The sequence below is a fragment of the Acipenser ruthenus genome, chromosome 2 (assembly GCF_902713425.1).
Source record: "Acipenser ruthenus chromosome 2, fAciRut3.2 maternal haplotype, whole genome shotgun sequence".
Taxonomy (NCBI): Eukaryota; Metazoa; Chordata; class Actinopteri; order Acipenseriformes; family Acipenseridae; genus Acipenser; species Acipenser ruthenus.
In genome coordinates, this window is record NC_081190.1 from 86,615,025 (window position 1) to 86,636,271 (window position 21,247).

At 33.8% G+C, this 21,247-nt stretch overlaps 1 protein-coding gene across 1 annotated transcript in view; it reads right to left on the reverse strand.

Annotated features, from left to right (window-relative positions):
• Positions 1-21,247, reverse strand: part of dnah6 (dynein, axonemal, heavy chain 6) — a 170,510-nt gene continuing 149,263 nt past the window's right edge. The window contains exons 67-77 of the mRNA XM_059003180.1: positions 18,634-18,780; positions 18,118-18,256; positions 14,015-14,134; positions 8,974-9,095; positions 6,895-7,024; positions 6,510-6,637; positions 3,939-4,124; positions 2,791-2,863; positions 2,542-2,693; positions 1,703-1,925; positions 1-383 (exon numbers count right to left, since the gene is read on the reverse strand). Of these exons, the coding sequence (XP_058859163.1) occupies positions 280-383; positions 1,703-1,925; positions 2,542-2,693; positions 2,791-2,863; positions 3,939-4,124; positions 6,510-6,637; positions 6,895-7,024; positions 8,974-9,095; positions 14,015-14,134; positions 18,118-18,256; positions 18,634-18,780 (1,524 nt within the window). The 3' untranslated portion in view covers positions 1-279. The remainder of the gene's footprint in view (positions 384-1,702; positions 1,926-2,541; positions 2,694-2,790; positions 2,864-3,938; positions 4,125-6,509; positions 6,638-6,894; positions 7,025-8,973; positions 9,096-14,014; positions 14,135-18,117; positions 18,257-18,633; positions 18,781-21,247) is intronic.

Genomic DNA, 21,247 nt, shown 5'->3' on the forward strand with positions numbered 1-21,247 from the left:
ACCAATAAAGAGAAGCATCACAGCAAGAGAAAGCATTTTTATTGTTACAATTCAATTTGAAAATATATATTTCAAAGCTAATGCATATAATCAGCATGTTAAATTCTCCATTACAATAAATTATGGTTTTAAAATGGTTTATTACTAAGACTACTACTAATAATACTATTACTACTACTAATAAACATTTTGTTTAAAATATACGTTGTTAGAACTGCATTGTATTTCTTCTGAAACTAAACCACTGGTGTCATCTAAGATTGAAGTATGAAGGCTGCTTTATTCATTCAGCTGGCACAGCAGAGCAGATCCTTTGGCTATCCAGTAGTCATTGGGTTGTTTTGATGGCAACAGCACTGTTACAACAAAGTTTGTTGAATGACCTAAAAGGAAAGAAACCCAAGAAAACTATTATAATTATGTTGCCTTGCACACTTTAATATCCTTATTTTTTCCACAACACCCAACTTATTCCAAAGTGTTTTACATTTGAATATGCATGTAATTGTTAGAAAAAAAAAAAATAATAATAATAATAATAAAAAAACATGATCTTGAGTACATTATTTCACACAGGTATGACTTATGGGCTTTACATTAATTTAAGGAAACAGTTTCTGAGTTTCAGAGCAGCATTAAAATGTATGAAGCCAGAAGGATCTTTCTGCCTGTACAGTGTCACTTTGGAGACGTCCTAAAAGCTGTATTGGAAAGTTGTGATTTAGTTGCCACACAGTTGCAGTAATGGTGAGCAGAAAGCAGGGCAAGAAGTCTGAGATGGAAGGTGCAATATTTGAATTTTTATTATGAAAACAAAACAAAACAAAAAAATAAATAAATAAAACAAGGATAAACGGAAAAATAAACAGAGCTCTTCAAAAGTCCAAACTAATAATGAATTAATAGTCAGTCCAAATACAGGGTTAAGCTTGGCTTTAACAGAGGATTAGCTTGCCCTATAGCCTCTCCAACCATCAAGAAAGTTACTGCTGCTACGTCAGGCTATCAAACCACAACAACAGGTGAGCTTATATACAGCTGGCTATCATCAGCCCCTCTCTCTAAGATCATCCAAGTGAGCAGGGATTAATTATTTCATAATATTTTATAAAACATATTAATTTGCATACTTTATATACAACCAAAATAAGTACATTAGAATGACCATTAGATTTTCATTTCTGGTTACTAATATTATTTCTAATATAGGTATTTTTCTCTATCACTAATATGAACATTCACCCTCTTCTTTAATCTGAGTAGTGACCTTGCACTCACTAGCTACAAATGCATGCATAATGGAAGTAATACACTCAGTCATAAAGTAAGAAAGTATTGCCATTTCTCTATGAATTTGGCTCTTCTCACAAACCACCTTATGCTTCCCCAATGACTCCCTCAGTCTGACATTGTTGCTTCACTAACTATATATCTTTGTTCTGTAAGGATGACTTTTAGATTGAAAGTTTTGTTCCCTTCCCTCAATCCACCAGTCCATCCTCAATTTGCAGGTGGAATACTTCAATGTTTACATTTGTAGTATTCAAATCATTCGTATTCCTGTTTCATTTAACCATAGATTCTGAATTCTTAAACCTTGTTGCACACATGTCTTTGGTGCATCCTAGAAGTCTACACATACAAACCTCATCCTTTCAAATATAAAAATAAAAAAATAAAAAAAACAAGGGATCAACTGTACCTGTTGTTGAAAGTGTTCCTGCTCTGGCTCCAGTTTTGTAGAGCGGTGCATGATATAATGTCGGATTTGGCACGTAGTTTTGCTGGGGTTCAAAATGAACTACTGGTAACATAGGATTCATTTGTCTTGGCATAGCATCTTCAATTACCATGTCTTTATCATCCCAGCGACTGGCATCCATAAACATTCCATGCACTAATACGCCATTTTTTGGAGAGGGTAACTAAATGAATACATAAAAAAGAACATGTTCATTATGTTAATAGTTAGATTTAATTGGAGCATGAGATTTTCTCTTGTTACTAAACTGAATCAAGTCGTACTTGAGTGGTGGAAATATAATCCATGTCTTATTAGACCACCTAAAATTGGATTAGTTGTGCTTCAAGGATAATTTATTATTTTTTACTTATCATAAACAATGCTGCATAAATGTCAAAAAAAATATATGGAGGACATTACATATTTATAGGGGAGAATAGAGGTTTAGAATAAATAAAACTGTTCTGACTGAAAAACATACAATTAGTATGCTTTTCTGGCTTTTAAAAATATTGGGTGTTCATCATTCTATTTTATTTATAAAAATATATATTGATGTGGTGTTAACCTATAACTTTAAACTGTATATGCTGCATTGATAAAAAGCATGACTGGTGTATATAATAACCTGGCTACTCGGTTAGTGTGACCTTCTGTTATCAAACTGCTCCAAAATATATTCTAAACAAACTGAATATGGTTCAATCTAATCAACTGGTAACAATTCAAGAAACCAAAGTAATCAAAGTTTAATCTAATGCCTTAATCTGTATCGTGTTCGATGTTATCAAACCTACCTGGGTGTCCATCTCCAGTTCTTGTCCAAATTGCAGTGTTTTTAATGCCTCTGCTGCAGCTGCTTGATCACGATACACAGGAAAAACAGTATAACTGAAGTTAAGCTCGTCAATGGGAAGGTTGTACTTTCGAGCATGGTTTTGCAGAACACCTGGGGATAAATGAAAATCATATAGAAAATGAGAAGAGTAAACAGTCATTAATCCTGTAAACATGTTCATCTTACGATTGAAATCCATAATAATTACCTGTTAGAAACCCTTGTGGAAAGAAGAACCCTGAGATCCAGAATGACTTGGGCTGACCTCTTCTGATCCAATTCTGAAAACAAACATCTCTCCAATCAAAATCTGCTTCAGATTGAATTATATAGTTTACTTTAAATAGCAAGTACTGTACTAATAAAATATGGCTTTTCTATAGGCATCCTAGTTTACTGGATTTTGAAAAATGGCTGACTGGTATAGCATGACATACTTATATAAAAGTGTATATGCCAATAAAGCACTGAATACAAAAAGGAAAGAAGCTGGTGGAATGGCAGGTTTAAAAATACTAACCTAACCAAATCAACCCCCCCCCCCCCCCCCCCCCCCCTCCAGTTTTAACAACGTTATCACTCTTATGTCTGTTAATGTGCAAAGTTAAAATATATTGGGCTACATCATAAAACCGTAGTTACCATACAGTTCTGTAACAATAAACATTGCAATGAAACTACTCCTAACATTACATCATGTAAATCACTCTTTCAAATATTTTGTGTTAATAGACCATTTATGACATTGTGATTGTTTGAAAAGTACATTACAGTAACTTGGGTCTAGAATATAGTGGGGAGAAATACGTTTAGATAGAAAATAATGCACTGTGTGAAATGTTGCATATCCAATTAATCTTTATTGAAAACTATAGTGAGGGATAAATAGAGGTTTACCATTATAATTTATATGGCCCAGAAAACCATAAAATATTTAAATGTTGAAGGATGAGTTTATTTGTTTCATCCTACAGGCTGATCTAAATGGAAAAAGCACTGTTGTGCAAGTAATGCTTTTCTCTGTCTGGAATTTAACTTTTAAGCTAATAAATCACACAAGTCCATGTGATGCTGTCAAAATGTATTATTCTGTTCTGCCTGCTCTTCTACTGAATGTAAAGATACATAGTAGAGGCCTCCTGTAAGGCTTTCTGAGGTAGTTAACAGGTCCTACTGCAGTGGAAAGAACAGATATATGTAACATATCTGTACTTGCTCAATTGACTGAAGTTCCATCACCAGCTTCAACTACAGTATTTTCACACCACTTCAATTGTTTCACCACGATCATATATTGCATATCAAACCTTTACTACAAATCACACAGGTAAAATAAATAAAAAAAATTATACTCACATCAATAAATGCGGTCCTAAGCGCCAGGTCTTTCACCCACCCTCCTAAGGGCTTCAGAGAAGGGTAAGCTGCATTGGCCCATTGATCGGGAACTTGATTGTTAAGAAAACTATGGTAAATTTTTTCCATCTCTTCTGACATAACCACAAAACCAGCAATTGCTTTCTTTAGTGTTTCTAATGAGGTCTTTAGAAAAAAACAGAAAAAAACAGAAATGTTTTGTTAAAACATAAACACTATTAGATACATATGCACTGTAGAAAATAGTCAATATAGTTTTGTGTGTCCTCCCTATAGCAGTGGTATAGTTACGTGTATCTACGATAAACAGAAAGGATGCTTTGTACAAAAGCAACAAAGAATGCTAATAAGTGTATCCTCCTAGTTCTTACCTATCATCCTGTGACCAAAAAAATACAACATATCCCTCTGCAGCTTCTATTTTCAATAATCCACCACTGATGTCTTACAAAAGAGACTAGAAAAATCTAAGAGAATATTTAGTCTAGTAACGTACGACCCGGTTGTGACTTAAAGGCTAATTTCCATGCAACAGGTCATGCTGTGCTACTTGTAAATACATCCACAACAACACAGTAATGAAAGGGGCAAAATCTTAATTTACTATTCATGAGACTTTTACTTTCACCAGTAAAGGACTAGTATACTGCATTTGTTGTGTCAAGTGTAACAAACCACATCAGAGAAACAAAACGGTGTTTGGCTGATCGCTTCGTGGAACATCTACAAAGTATAGGAATTAACACCTCTACATTTCCTGTTGCCAGACATTTCAACACAAATGACCACACTGCAGAATACATCACAAATCGTGGGATAAATCACTGCTACAGGAAGCAAAAAGAAAAAGAAAAAATTATTTTCAAATTAGACACTTTGGAACCTCTTGGAATTAACATTCTATTCAGAGTCATCATCCTCCAGAACTTTTCTTTTGAAAGACAACTTGTTTATAACAACAGCTTGTTTAGAGCACTGCTTTTTCCATCCAGCTGAATAAGGACGTAGTCTGAAACGTCCTGCTATAGTAATTTGTGTGTACCTACATTACCTTTTTTCTTTTTGATTTTGCTCCTTTTTTACACAGCAGTTTTCCTTTTTAAAATGGTATATATATATATATATATATATATATATATATATATATATATATATATATATTAGCTCAAAGAGCCAGCTGTATGAGTGTAAAAAAATTTTTAATCTTGGTTTTAATTGCATATTTAATTGATACAATCACTGCATCCATCTCACTTAACTTTGTTTTATTACTGATGCTATTATTATATTATTATTATTATAATTATTATTATTACTATTATTATTATTATTATTATTATTATTATTATTATTATTATTATTATTATTATTATTATTATTATTATTATTCAAAAAACAACCCAGCATAAAAACCCTGTTTTCCTATTTCTGCATTCTCTTTATAGTTTTATGTTTATTTACAATCCAGTATTGTTGTTAAATTGTTTGAACCAACTGCTAAATCACAATGAAGTAAGATTACTACTCACCTTACTGCATTTACAATGATCAGTTAGTTTCATTTACTCATGAAATTATGTTTTTCATTGCCGTTTAAATAATAATAATAATAATAATAATAATAATAATAATAATAATAATAATAATAATAATTTTAAATTCTCTTTTATTAATAACTTGAAATTGCTTAAATAAAACAAAACATTCACTGAGTAATGGTTATATCTAGGCTTGCTACTATTCGATTTGTATTTTTTTTGCCAAATCAACGATTAATATCGACGTTTATTTTAGAAAGAATTTACAGTTTTTTCAATCTTTATTTTTCAATTCAAGCAGTGAATGGGTGAAATCGACCTTTATGCTTTAAAAAAAAGGGCCTTTTTATGCCATTGAAAAACATCTCATTTAGAGAAACCCCTTTATCATATTCAACATGCAACAAAACCATGGTTACCAACATTCTCATTTGGTCACAGCAGAGCTGTACCTTGTTGTAAAGGTAAAGATCCTTCACAAATTAAAAAAAAATGTCTCAAACCGTGGAAAAAACAGCATTTACAAGTGTATTACACAGACTTTTACAGCATACATTTACGAGTTAAAATTATATGCACAGAATAAGACATTAGTCAGTTGAAATTAGACAGCTATCCCCAGGTGTTCTGCAAAACCATGCTCGAAAGTACAACCTTCCCATTGACGAGCTTAACTTCAGTTATACTGTTTCCTGTGTATCGTAATTAAGCAGCTGCAGCAGAGGCATTAAAAAATACTGCAATTTGGACAAGAACTGGAGATGGACACCCAGGTAGGTTTGATAACATTGAACACAATACAGATGAAGGCGTTAGATTAAACTTTGATTACTTTGGTTTCTTGAATTGTTACCAGTTAATTAGATTGAACCATATTCAGTTTGTTTAGAATATGTTTTAGAGCAGTATGATAACAGAAGGTCACACTAACCGAGTAGCCAGGTTATTATATACTCCAGTCATGCTTTTTATCAATGCAGCATATACAGTTTAAAGTTACATTGTTACTTACTCTTAGTTTCTTCAACAGGTTGTTAAAGCGATCTACCTCCTGTCCTAACACTGTAGTCAATGAATCCAAACGTCCATTTGCATCTTTGGCAAATAGGCCTTCCGATGCAGCTTCCATGTCAAGTTTTTCTGTAAAAATTAAAAACAAAGTTTAGTAGAACTGTAAGCTACAGATCATAAGGGTGCAAAGTAAAAATCAATCCATGCCTTTTATGTCTGCTTCAAATCTTTTTTTATGTCACTGCAGTAATTACAAAATATATTTCTATTAGTTGAAAAGAAATGTCTATGGCTCAATTAGTCTTCTTTTTATTAGGATATGTGGCATGTTATAAATTATAACAATTTGTAATTTAATTATATTAAATTGTATCTCATTTGTTCACCTGGAAGTTTTGCCAAAATCGAGTCAGCAAGCTCTTGAACTATTTCATCATTGCTTTTCCCAGTCCCTCGTGCAGAAGATCTTGGCTGAACTTCAAGTATAGTGTTAATTAGAGTGGAGGTCTCCTGGCGCTATAATGGAATACAAAATTGAAAAATTTGACTCTCAGAAGTCAAAAAGTTTAAAAAGTAATGTAGTTTTAAATGCAACAGAAAAAGTCGTAACATCAAATTTGATGAGTTCCAGTAGCGGAAAAAGTACATAACTGATTAGCAATGGATGGGCACTGCTTTGTGACTTCTATCTCCCAGCCCATCGCTATAGATGTATGTCACTAATTCTGAACAACCAAAACCTGAACCTTCCAAAAATGGTGGCCTTTTATTCTTATAGCAGGGTGATGAGTAGGAATGTGCAGGATTCTGATTGGTAATGGCCAAGGCCAGACTTGAAGTGGTTTTTGGTATCTCCCACTTTAGATGTGACCATGTTGGGTATGCCACTTCCAGGTTGGACGCACCAATTTCCAAACTGAAATTGGGTACCCATCTAATGATTATTACATGTTACACATGGGCACTGTTAAGCCATACAGACAACAAAATATTTATTTTAAATGTTTTCAAGATGTATTACATTGACTAGAGCAGAAGTTCAATGATTGGTTTTATAATTGGTTACTATGTATGGCAGATCCATTTTGTCATAAATTATTAGTATAAGCAGAAAAAAATATAAGATACTCTTACAGTGGTGCAAAAGAGTAGCCACTGGCCACCAGATCACTGGTGAAGGGTTATATGCCATCAAAACGTATTAATTCACTTATGGTTTAAGGGTGTTTTTGTTGGAAAGGCCTTCTCATTTGAATGTAATGTAATGTTACTTGACAGTCTGTAATGAATAATTATTTTCCGGATATTTTTTTAAGGAGACAATCCTCCTTATGCTTTAAGTGAATCAGGGTCAAGTTGCTTATTGAATTTCTAGCAATTATCTATAGTATTATTACAATTACTGTATTTGCTCGAGAAAAGCTGACCTCGTGTAAAAGTCAACCCCCCCACTGTGAGGGCGAGATTCGGGTATAATTTTATGTATTAGATATCCTGATGCCGTTTGAGCGGCAGATTTACATCAATTTTATTAGCACTTCTACCTAGAACTCATTTTGATGCGTATTACAATACAGCACATGCTTTTATTTGTATAACCTACAATAGTATTATTTTAGTATACAAGCCCCACCCCCACTTCCTTCCTAGCCCACATGGAAGTATGTATTTCAATGGAATGTGGGGGGTGGTGTGGTCTGGCAGTAATTCAATGAAACTAAGTCTGTTTTACGTGACAGCTCCTGGATGCAAACAATCCTGGGATTAATTTTTTTATATAGACAATGTCATGGAATCGTTTGCGCCAAATCTTTAGGGCACGCAATAGAAAAGGTAATGTTGTTATTATTATTATTATTTATTTCTTAGCAGACACCCTTATCCAGGCTGACTTACAATTGTTACAAGATATCGCATTATTTTTACATACAATTAATTACCCATTTATACAGTTGGGTTTTTACTGGAGCAATCTAGGTAAAGTACCTTGCTCAAGGGTACAGCAGCAGTGTCCCCCACCTAGGATTGAACCCACAAACCTCCGGTCAAGAGTCAGAGCCCTAACCACTACACACTGCCGCCCTGTAAATCATCATCATCATCATAATAATAATAATAATAATAATAATAATAATATTATTATTATTATTATTATTATTATTATTATTATTATTATTAGTATTATTATTATTATTATTATTATTATTATTAATCCCCTCCATAGCGTTCATGCTGCCATCGGTCATTGCAATCAGTAAATATAGGCTTTTACTATAAATTATTGATCGGTTCATATGTTTGCTCGTGTATTAGTCGACCCCCCCCCCCAACTTCAGGATTGTGTTTTGGGTTTAAATTTCTCGACTTGTACTCGAGCAAATATGGTATATATAAAATTGCTTTTTTTGTGCATATTTTCAACAAACAAGCTAGTTTTAATAAAGCCTGATTAATGTATCACAAACCTGGAAAGCCAAATTGGCATTTTCGTGCATTCCAAATATCTCTGGGTCATCAATTAAGGGGAGCTTTTCAATGTATTCTCTGTAATTTTGCAAGCTGTCCTCCTCAGGAGCATAATACATACCTGTTATTAAGCAGAAAATATGTATTACTCTTTAAAAGATAATCCAATCCAAGTAATTGACTCAACAAATTATTTAAAGAAATATTACCAATCCAAATCCTGAATAGGAATCGGCTTAGCAAATATTGTATGTACGGTAAAAGTTTGAATCTGGTAAATCTTAGGTTTTACCAGTAACTGTCAACATTTACCAAGTAAGGTGGTAAATGTTCGGAATTATGAAGAACTATATTGCTTTTCAGACATTTTCTGGTTAATCTTATGATTTACCGAAGCTTATGGGTAAAGGCACTTCATTATTTTTGAGATTTACCGGTAAATGTCTGAAGTAAAGCATTATCATGTTTATGTTGGACATTTACTGTTTTACTTGGTAACTGGCAACTCTTAAGATTTTACCGTAACATACACGACATAAAAACAAATGACCTGTGTAATCTACTTATTTTATATACAACTGTATACAGTTCAAGAAAAGTTATGCTTCTAATATGGTTTTATTTATAAAGGCACCATTCAAATAAATCCAAATAAATACAAGTATAAAAAAAATCATGCTGTTTACTTACACATTATGTCAGATGCCCAGAAACAATATATTCCAATATGCTAATTAAACCCATCTTGGAATGCCCTACGCATGGACGTAAGGGGTGACAGAGCAATGGGATTGGCATGACCATCTGGGGTGGGTTAGGGTAATGGTCAGTGGTAGGGCAAGATGCAGTTTTTTGATACCTGAAAAAGTGGCCTCAGGTTTCCAAACTTCTCCTTCCTGTTATTATTATTATTATTATTATTTTTATTTATTTATTTATTTATTTATTTATTTATTTATTTATTTATTAGCAGACAACATTATCCAGGGCGACTTACAGTCGTAAACAAAAATACATTTTATGAATCACAGTACAAGTAATAATACAATTAAGAACAAGATAAAAATGCAATGACTTTGGTTGTAGCAAGTACAAGTATGACAAAATACGATTCAATAACGGAGCAGATAGCAAGTCAGTGATAGTTACATCAGGATGTAATTAAATACAAAATACTACAGATTAAATAACACTTGTGACAGATTACAGTACTCTAAAGTACAGGATTAAATGCAGTAAAATAGCGGGCAGATAAGAGCAAGTAAAGCGCATTTAAGGAAGAGTGATAAGTGTCCAGAGGGAAAAAAGAGGAGTTCTACAGGTGCTGTCTGAAGAGGTGAGTCTTGAGGAGGCGCCAGAAGGTGGTCAGGGACTGGGCAGTCCTGACATCTGTGGAGAATGAGTTCTGAATGCCCCTTTATCTAATCTCCATTTGTGACCCCTGGTCCTTGCTTCTTGTTTCTGAACATAAAACAGCAAGCTCCACAAGCAACCTCAGAGGGACTCAATGCATCTGCAGTCAGACTAGCTGCAGATGCACTGAGTCCATGGGAGAACACCTGTGACCAGCACTAAGTGATGTATGCTGACTGACTAAAGCCCTGTCCACACTATGCCTTTAAACCGTATTAGTTGCCTTTAAACTGGCTTAGAAGTGCTAAATATGGTTAGTTTCTACACTACACAGCGTTTAATACCGGACTTGAGACCTCCTCAGGGGGTAGTCTCGAGTCCGGTTCTAAATTAGATCGCATCAGGTAGTGCGGTTTGTCAGAAGTGTGGACTCTGTAATATCAAACTACATTTTTTGTGTATCCTCCAATATCCCAAAATGCTTTCTGATGTGTGTGGCGCCTGAAGGACTTGCTATCAGTGTACACTCTGCACTGGGTATTCATTTTTATGCTAAAAAATAAATAAATAAAAACCTGTCAGGACATCTGTCTGTTAAACTAGTGGGGAAAATAACAAAAAAATAATGTTAAATTAGGCGACTGCAAAAATGAAATGCAAGTTAAAAGTAGGATCGGGGATGAATAATTAACATAATTTGTCAGCTCTGTTTGAAATAAAATTAGGGGGACCAGAATTAGGCTCAGGCCAGATATTAAGGTAAAATCCAAGATTGTTTTGTAATTAACAGCTTTATTTCTGAGTTTAATTATGAAACAGAATCAGCTCAATTTGTTTAAAAATACCTTTTAAAAAACCTGAAAACTTCAAGCCCTACTTGTGTGTGTTTGCATTTACTTTTTCCAAAATACTTGTTTTATTTCTTTTTAGCAATATGGACCTCTATTAATATGGAGCATAACACATTATTTTAAAATAAAATACAGTGCATCGTATTCATTTCTACCGTTCATTGCGCTGCTAGGAACTGTAACCAAACTATTTTAATAGTGTTTGCACGCATTAAGCCCGACTAAACATGAAACTGTATTTCAGTGTGGACGTTTTGAGCTGGATTAATTAAAACATTTTTGAGTACGGTTCTTGAGATCGGTTATGTAGTGTGCAGAGGGCCTAAAAAGCACTCAGCCGTACATATTTTATGTTTATAAACAGCGAAATACCTAAATTGCTTGCTAAAGTTGTTTAAGAAGTAGACCTTTAAATTTGAGGCAAAAACAAAAGACATGCATCTCTCAGACTCTCAGTTATTGTGTCAATTTTGTTTGCTAATGAAGCATCATTTTTGCATGTTTTGAGTGAAACACATCTGGTCCAATTCCTCTGGTTTGTAGTTTGGGCCCCTAAGTGAACTATGGAAAAGTTCCTAAAATAGGGACATACTGTAAGTTTAACAGGCAATTACTTATTCAAAAAGTTATCTGACAATATTCTCCAGTGATCCACTGAAGACCAAATGTCAGCTGCTCAACACGATATACACAGTGGAAATTGCTTGAACAGTTTCAAACAGACTGACCAAATACAAAATCTACAGAATTTAGGGTTTGAATTGGTGAACTAAAAAATATGTTTTTTGCTGACTGAAAACATTTAGCAAAATATGGATACAACAAAACTCTGCTTACCGATTTAAAATACCTAGGGCTAGATTCTCAAAGCTATTTACCCCAAAACACTAGTGCATACCAAATACATTTCTGAAACAAATGAAAAAAAAATAGGTTAAGACTACTTGCAAGCCCATAAATTAAATGTTAATTTTATTGTGTGTGTTTTTCTTTTCTGAAGCAACTGTGCTAATGACAATTTGGAGTAAATAGCTTTGAGAATCTAGCACCTAGTATGTATTATCATCACTTTATTGATCGAACATTGTCCTGTATAAAAGATAAACACATTATGGTAAAAATCTATTTATTTGCACGCAAGTGTTTCTGTCCTTAACTTCTGCATACACTTCATATCCCAGCCTTTCCATTTCAAAAGGTAACATGAAGGATCATCCTTGATTTTAATAAAAGGCAATTATGTGACTTCAGCCAAATCAGTCATTCTGTTCTGCTGTCACTATGTTACTCTTTATGACATATTTGTGAACCCAAACTGTACCATGTTTTGTTATCACAGCATAACAAGATTTGGAATACTGAGGAAAGTGAATTGCAGAGTTTCCAGTTGTCATATAATAATTTATAAAGAACCATGGTTATTAAATAATGATGACCGGTGTCTGGCTAGGAGTATTCTGCAGGTATTATGTATAATTAAATTCACCTATTTATGTAAATTTTTTAATGACTAATACATTCATTTAATAAAACTGTCACAAAACACAATCTATTGAAAGCTTAGCTATGAAAGTAATATTCTGTTTTTTTTTGGTTTTTTTTATCAATTTCATCTATGCATTCTTTTAAGTGTCTTTTTAGAATTGAAGAATTCTATTTGAGCTACTTTGATCCACTTCAAATAATAAACTTTTGAATGCATTTCTTGCCCTCTAGCTATTTTCTTAGAAATAGATTATTATTATTTTTTCATATATTTAATTACTTGAAGTTGGATAGTCTTTTTAATTTAGTTTTACTATCCGCTTCTGGGAAACATGTTAAAGGTATGTGTCCACAGCTTTCTCCAACAATGACATCAGCCACGTTTTATAATTTAAAGTAAAAAATGTAATTTTATTACATTTTCTGTAATGTTCAAGCAATCTTCTAATTTTAAGGATTACAGTTTGGCATCAAAACTGAATACATTTCCCTTCAATTGTGTCACTGGGAAGGTGAGACGTCTTACTGTCAGTTGATTCACAGAATTCATTTAAATATCACAATTTGAGAGGGAGAATAGAGCTTAAAGACTTGTAAACAGTGTGCTTCTTTAAACCAATAAGCTCACAGATACAGCTGTTCTGTCACGATTGGGTGTCATTCCTGTTGTCCTTTACCCTAAGACAAACTTAAATCATCTACTCTCTACCCTTATGAGTGGGAGGACCTGTGGAAGTGTCATTCTGTGCTGTATGAGTTAGGAGGTCAGACAGAAACTCTAAAACTGTTTTCAAAAATAGATAGTTAATTTCACTTTGAAAAAGAAATTTCCTAACAGGTTTTCTAAAAAAAATATTGGGTAATTTGGAAATATTTGCCTTTTTCAAGGCTAGTCTTATAGATTTATTGTCTGCGCTGATAAAATATATCTATATATATATATATCTATATATATATATATCTATATATATATATATATATATATATATATATATATATATATATATATATATATATATATATATATAAAATAAATGCATCTTGCAGATTTGCAATCTGGACTAAGTGGTCTCTGCTTCAACTATGTACATTAATCACCACCCCATCACAAGCATCTATGCCTAATAGATAACTGTCTAATAACAGCACAAATCAACTGGCCATACTGGCCAATAGTCTTGATTAGACTCCTTAACTCATAATCAAACAGTCCTGTGTGTTTCATTACAATTCGATGAGTCGTTTTCCAGTATGATTGTTGTTTTCATTGCATACCATTTTTTTTCACATTGATCTTATGATAATTGTGTAGTTTGCTTTATAGACACAAAAGGGGATTTAATTTACTTGCCTGATGCTGAATATTTGTAATTCTTATTCAGTATCGGAGGGGAGAAAAATCCTTTTAGGATGGTGCGCAAACACCGTTGGTCCCAAGCATCTGTGACTCTTCCACCATAAGTAATCTCCCCTGCAAGAAGAACATTTAAATTATTACACAATAATTGCCAGTTCAAGTGTTGTTTTAAAAAAAAAAAAAAAAAAAAAAAAAACACATTCAGTTCCTACTGCATGTGTGATGTGGTTACATTCATATTATTCTATACAACTTCAATTATATATATATGTACCATATGACTCTACAAAGTGCAAGTACAGTGGGTTCCCATGGAAAACTTCCCCAGTACCACGGTAAACTTGCGGTACCTCAACGCACATCACATTACACCTTGGTTATTGTACGGTGCTATAAAATGATTAGAAAATTATTAGATTTATTTACATTTTAAATTAACACAGCAAATAATAATAAAAAAACATCTTTCCAATTAACAATACAAAAAAGACAAGGCAAAAGACAAGGCCGTCAAACCATGACTGGAAAAAAAGAAAATGATGAATGGTTAATGCAACAACTGCAGTGGCGCAATGCCACCTACCCCCCAAAATAGGAAAAGGATGGATGAAAAGTAAGCAGCTGAAACACAAGCATGAAATGCACTGAGAGATAACCTAAATACGAACTGCTCGGCACTCAGGTAAGGAAAACCCCCTACTCGCTGGTAGGAGAAAACCTTTGGGAATCCATGGCTGAGGGTAGCCCTTCCTCCAGGCTCTAAAGACAGCCGTCTCCCTGTTTGGCCTTGCCGCGCATGACAGAGGCCAAACAAAAAGAAGCAACATAATGCAAGCCACACAGAGTTTTTATGGTGCTTGGATATGACGTTTTGATTAGTGGGCGGATTCTCCTTCCAGATATACAACCAAGTTTTCTCATGAATACAGCAAACTAAATTTCATTCTTTATTCAACATGCACCAAGGTGTTAAATGATTGAATTTACTGACAGCTCCAGAAAGTAAAGCCTATTAATTGTTACTTGTACCAAAATATTAGACTATTAGTCACAAGTACCAATCCATGTGGGAAGAAGAAGGGACTAGTACTTTACAGATACACTGCACAATAAATAAGTAAAACAAAATTACATTAGTCTTAACTGTAAAAACCCTTCTTAATTAAACATTAAAGCAATGTTTGGTATAAATGAAAAAACAGAAATCCAGTTTTAGCCCAAGTGACCATATAAGTATGACTCGACTATGAGTAAAGTCCTTTACATAGCCCTACAAGTGTTTCTGTAGCCAGCACATATAGACAGATACTTACAGATTAACCTGCCATTAAAAAAAAGATTACCACTAAAAAACTCTTAATTCGCAAGGAGACACTTCCTTCAGACCATGACAAGGGCACATCAGTATTATCGTAATAGTATTTATCAGCACAGATTTTAATTCTTGCCACTAGTCCATAGTAATTAAATTCACTTTCTTTTTTTTTTTTAATAATGAATACATGAACATCAATAATATATTTGCTGTTGATCAGTTGTGATGAATTGATTATGCAATACCTGAACGAAAGAGGACTTGACCAGTCAGGTCACATTCTTCAATTGGCCCAAGGCCTATCCTCTGTTACAGTACAATGGATAAAAACAAATCCATTACTACTTCAATTCTAAGAGGTGCCTCTGGGAGATTGAAAGGGAAACCCAGACAAGTTTGGGCAGAATGGCAATATGGCACAAAAGGGTGGACAAGATCGGAAAATAAAGTTGCCTTTCTATTTTTTTTTTTTCTGAAACCAATTACCATTAATTTGTATTTATAAGAGTACAATATATTTGCTCCAAACTGACATACACCACTGTTATTTCTATGAAGTGCACACACAAGGCTTGTTCCCAATTAGATTTATTTTATGCTGGTGGCACTGGATTTACAATGGCAGACTGTGATGCAAATAGGAGTTCTTATGTGAATGTTATTTCAATTATATTAAAATTTAATGAGACATCAAAAATAACTTAATTGAATATTCTATCTACCCAGCAGTAATGGTCAGCCATATTTCAATAGAAAGCATAACTCCTTGTTTTTTTTTTTATTAGTTTTTGCCAGTTATAACTCAGGAATAATGTTTAAATTACTTAATTTTTCAAGGAAGGGAACTTGAGTGTATGTACATTAAAATAAATATAAGACGTTCCAACTGAATATCTAGTTTGTCGAGTACCTGAATTATATACATACAAGCTTGTTTACTTGTTCACTGTAGGAAATTATATGTAGAAAATGCCAATCAATGTGAGAAGAAGAAGGGGCTAATACATCACAGACACACTGCACAATAAAGAAGTAAAACAAAAAACATGTTGTCTTAACTGTCAAAATCCTAGTTAAATAAAAAAAATGAAGTATTAGTCTGGTCTGAACAACAGAGCCTGAAATGTAACTTATGGCACCTCTAGGTTTAGCCCATTCGAGTACAAGGAACTGTTATATAGGCACATACTGTATAGACGGATACAGGAACATATTTGCGATCAAGAGGCCAAGGAAGCTGGTGTCAAATTACACACTGTAACCATGACCCAAATCTTGGCTTTTTGCAGTTCCTGGCTAAAGCTGTTGTATTTGCAGATTATATTATATACAACTCAAAAAAGTTCAGGTCCATGAGATGTTTTTGTAAATGCATGTATTGCAAGCGGTGGTTGACACAAATATAAATTCTAATCCTAAACAAATATTTTATTTGGGTCATTGGTGCAATGTAAGAATAACTATATTAATGTTATATTTATGCCAAACATTAGATACAAAAGATGGAATCATTTTGGCCCATATTAATACTACTTGTTATTATTTTGCTCAGAAAAAAAAAACAAAAAAAAACACTTTAACAGACCATTTGGATGGTGGTTACTGTGGCAGGGCCGGAGCCCTGCATCTGTAAATAGTGGGTTATTGTGTTTTGTTTAGTGATTATAAAAATACAATAATCACTGCAAAATACAAACATTCCTGTTGTTGATCCTTAGTTTACAGGCACAACGTTATTATATTGACTCAAGAAAACATTTATTGATTTTTTTTTTGTTATAACCTGACAGAATACGTCTAAATCTTGGTTATGACAATATACATTCTGTTTTCTAGCCAAAGTAAGTCTAAATCTGATGTTGTTTTTATGTTATGTTCAGGGTTTACAAATGTAGTTGATGCATGATTTTAAAAAAGGAGTGTCCACGACAGCTGATCGGTAACCCGTGGTGCACCACAGTAACAGAGGCATTTTCCATGGAACCCACTGTATGTGCTCTTGGCGTGGAATACTATTTATTTAAATATGTAAGTATGTCACTGTAAAGCAACAATGTTTAAATAAAAATAAAAAATAAAGGTTTGCAATTAGTTTTTATGCACATTGCAAAAGGGAGTAATCGTATACTCAGATTTAGATATACCTTTTATCCGACTTTTGTCCTATGTCAGACTTATAAAAGTGTGACCACCTTTTGGAACAAGCTTTCATGTCGTGCCTCCATAAATCCTGCCTGGTCCTTATAATCTGACTTTACACCTTATGTAAACTGGAACAGCGCCATTAATCATTGGCAAAATTTCACGATCATGTAACTCAAAAACACCTGATAAACATCATGAGTCAAATATAACTTTTTGCTATGAAAAAGACGAAATATACCTTTTCTGAAAGTTACATAATAATAATAATAATAATAATAATAATAATAATAATAATAATAATTGATTTATATATAATATTTTTTTTTGTTCTAGTTTAGTAAAATGAGCATTTGTTTTTCTACTTTAAAAATGTAAGTTAATAATTCTTTTAGTATGTGTTGCAAGTGATAAAATGACAATTCAGTATTAACAAGGCCTCAATGTAATTTCATGTAGTGGTTATGTGTGTAAGAACTGACAAATACATTTTCATTTTGCAATAAATAATGCATCTGTCTTAAATTGATTGATTGATTGAATTAAATTGAAGTACACATGGCTTGACCATTTCATTCCTGAAAAAGGGAATAGAACCAATAAAATAATACATTTTGAACTAAATATGCAGATACATCACCTGTAATGTAGACAAGAGCATCCCATGGGATACTTCCTTCATGGCAATAAAGGTTTAGGTTCAGCAGAGCACACTCTCTGTCACTGTCATTAAATTCATAGCGAATATTCCACCCAAGTGGTCCAAACTTTTTTCTTTCCTACAATTTAATTGAACATTATGTAAGGACATTTATCATTTAGACTACAAAAAAATGTATACACTTAGATGGATAATATAATTTAGCTAAATATAAACTTAAAAGAGGTAGACAGATGCATAAAGACAGGCTCACATACAGTACAATGCCTGTGGCCCAAAGGGGGCGCTGTGGAGCACATTATAGGGCAACTCTGCCTACCAAATTTCAGTGACTAATTTCAAGACATTCTTTTTTTTGCTGGAAATGTTGAAATAGTTTAAAAAGTCACTGTATACTGTGAATGCACCAAATACAAATACATACAGTTTTTTTGTCATATTACTTTTTTTTGGTATAAAAATAGTGTTTTAGAAGATTTTAATTATGAAATATACCTGAATAATTGCATGGAAGAAGCACATTCCAAAGATTATTTTTCTCCATTGCCTCCCAAGTATATGTTCCTCAAAAAATGTATTTGTGATTTCTGTGAAGGCTCTTCTGATATTTGCACGAAGCCCTTTCGGAGGTTCATTAGTAACCTAAAGAAACAAATAATGACTTAACTGTTGAAAAGACATGTTAAACATTAAAACTATTATAGAGTCATAGGACGGCTAGTAGAAGTGAATGGACCATGGCTGAAAGCCGAGGTCTGATTACAAGCTGTGAGTACCGATGTAACCCATAGACAGATGCTCGCAGTCCTATGACTCTATTATATACTGCTTTATTATTAATATACAAATTAAAAATCCTGTTACATTTGTTTTTTAATCATTACCAACCTTTATTTAGTCCATTATCAATTTAATTGAAAACAGGGAAAAGGTTGATGAAGAGACTACTGTTAACTGACTGGCCAATTGTGATGTCAGGTGAAGTCAACCGTGCTGATATGGAGAATACAGTGCGTTAAAACTGAAATTGGCAGGTTGATGTCATGAATAGGTTATGTCCGTGATTTTGTCATGGAATACAGAAGGCGAAACGTGTGCTCTGACTGGCTGAAAAATCCTGAGCAGTCTTATAACGGTATCATCTTTATGTTTCTTCTGGTCACTTAATACAATTTTACTTTGGCATACCTTTTCTACAATTAATTCTAATGGTGGTTTATATAAATATGAGAACACCTTTAATAATTAAATATCTTGTATGGAAATTTATACCAAATGGAAAAATATTGTGTTTTACATTTATATATTTTGTAATGTTATCGTGGCAGCGACAGGGTTAATGTCTCAGCAATCACAGGTGTGGCCATTCTCCAGTTAGTGCAAATTGGTGCTAATTGGGGAGTGGCCACCTACATAAAAACAGATACCAACAATACAGTGTAACTCAGCAACTCCCCTCTTTCCCAGACACAAGCAGAGCTTCTTGTCTGACTACCAGATTTAATCCAGTAGGAACATGTTCAGATACCAAGGTAGTTATCTCATTACTCTGAAGTCATGGTTTGAATTTTAAATCGCGGTTTGAGGTGACGTCTTGATCTGTATTGCATCACCACAGTTGAACAGGTATTATATTGTAATGGATGGGGGGTTTTGGAGTTCACAAATACAGAGCTGTGATGGGCCGGGGGTACCGGTCAAATGGATTCACTGTGATGTTAGAGAGCGTCTGAATCGATGTTCCCCAGACACAGGATTCCTGCCTGCTTTTATGCAGGTGGCCACTCCCCAATTAGCACCAATCTGCACTAACTGGAGAGTGGCCAGACCCTGTCTCTGTCACAGTGATACTTTGTACTTGTAAGTCGCCCTGGATAAGGGTGTCTGCTAAGAAATAAGTAATAATAATAATAATAATAATAATAATAATAATAATAATAATACCTGTAATTGTTCTTCTCATTCTTAACATCCTGACAACTCTACACATATATGTTTGAAGTCTCTTTCAAAGGCATTATCAAGATATCAACTCTAATGCACTCAGGTTTGAGATCAGGGACTTGCCTCCACCAGAATCACCACCAGAAAAATGATTAGAAAAAAATATATAAAAACTACAAGTGCTCTGGCTGTGTGCTCCGTGTGACATCATGGGTCATTATTGCTGTGTTACCTGTTTGCAATGTGGGCAATAATCCTTACACTATCAGCTATAATAATAATAATAATAATAATAATAATAATAATAATAATAATAATGTATTTATATATATATATATATATATATATATATATATATATATATATATATATATATATATTTGAATACCTATATATACAGTGCCGTGGAAAAGTATTTGTCCCCTGTCTGATTTTCTGCATTTTTGCACATTTTTTTGTATTTGGTCAGATTGTTTTTGTGGGTTGTAGTAGTATATAGAGGGAGTCTGAGAGAGAAAATAACACCAAAGTTTGGTGCTTCTTTCATTGGTGCATCATCATGAATGCTCGTCTCAAGTTTGCCAAAAAACACCTGGATGATCCTCAAGAGTTCTGGAACAATGTTATATGGACAGATGAGTCAAAGTGGAACTTTTTGGCCGACATGGGCCCTGTTATGTCTGGCGAAAACCAAACACTGCATTCCACAGTAAGAACCTGTGGAATGCAGTGTTTGGGGATGGTTTGGGGATGGTTTGCTGCATCAGGACCTGGACACCTTGCCATCATTGAAGGAACCATGAATTCTGCTCTGCATCAGAGAATTCTACAGGAGAATGTCAGGCCATCCGTCTGTGAGCTGAAGCTGAAGCGCAGCTGGGTCATGCAGCAAGTCAATGATCCGAAACACACAAGCAAGTCTACATCAGAATGGTTGAAGAACAAGAAATTAAAAGTTTTAGTCAAAGTCCAGACCTAAACCCCATTGAGATGTTGTGGCAGGTCCTGAAACGAGCAGTTCATGCTCGAAAACCCACAAATGTCACTGAGTTGAAGCAGTTCTGCATGGACGAGTGGGCCAAAATTCCTCCATGGCGCTGTGAGAGACTAATGAATAACTACAGGAAGCATTTGGTTGCAGTTACTGCTGCTAAAGGTGGCGTAA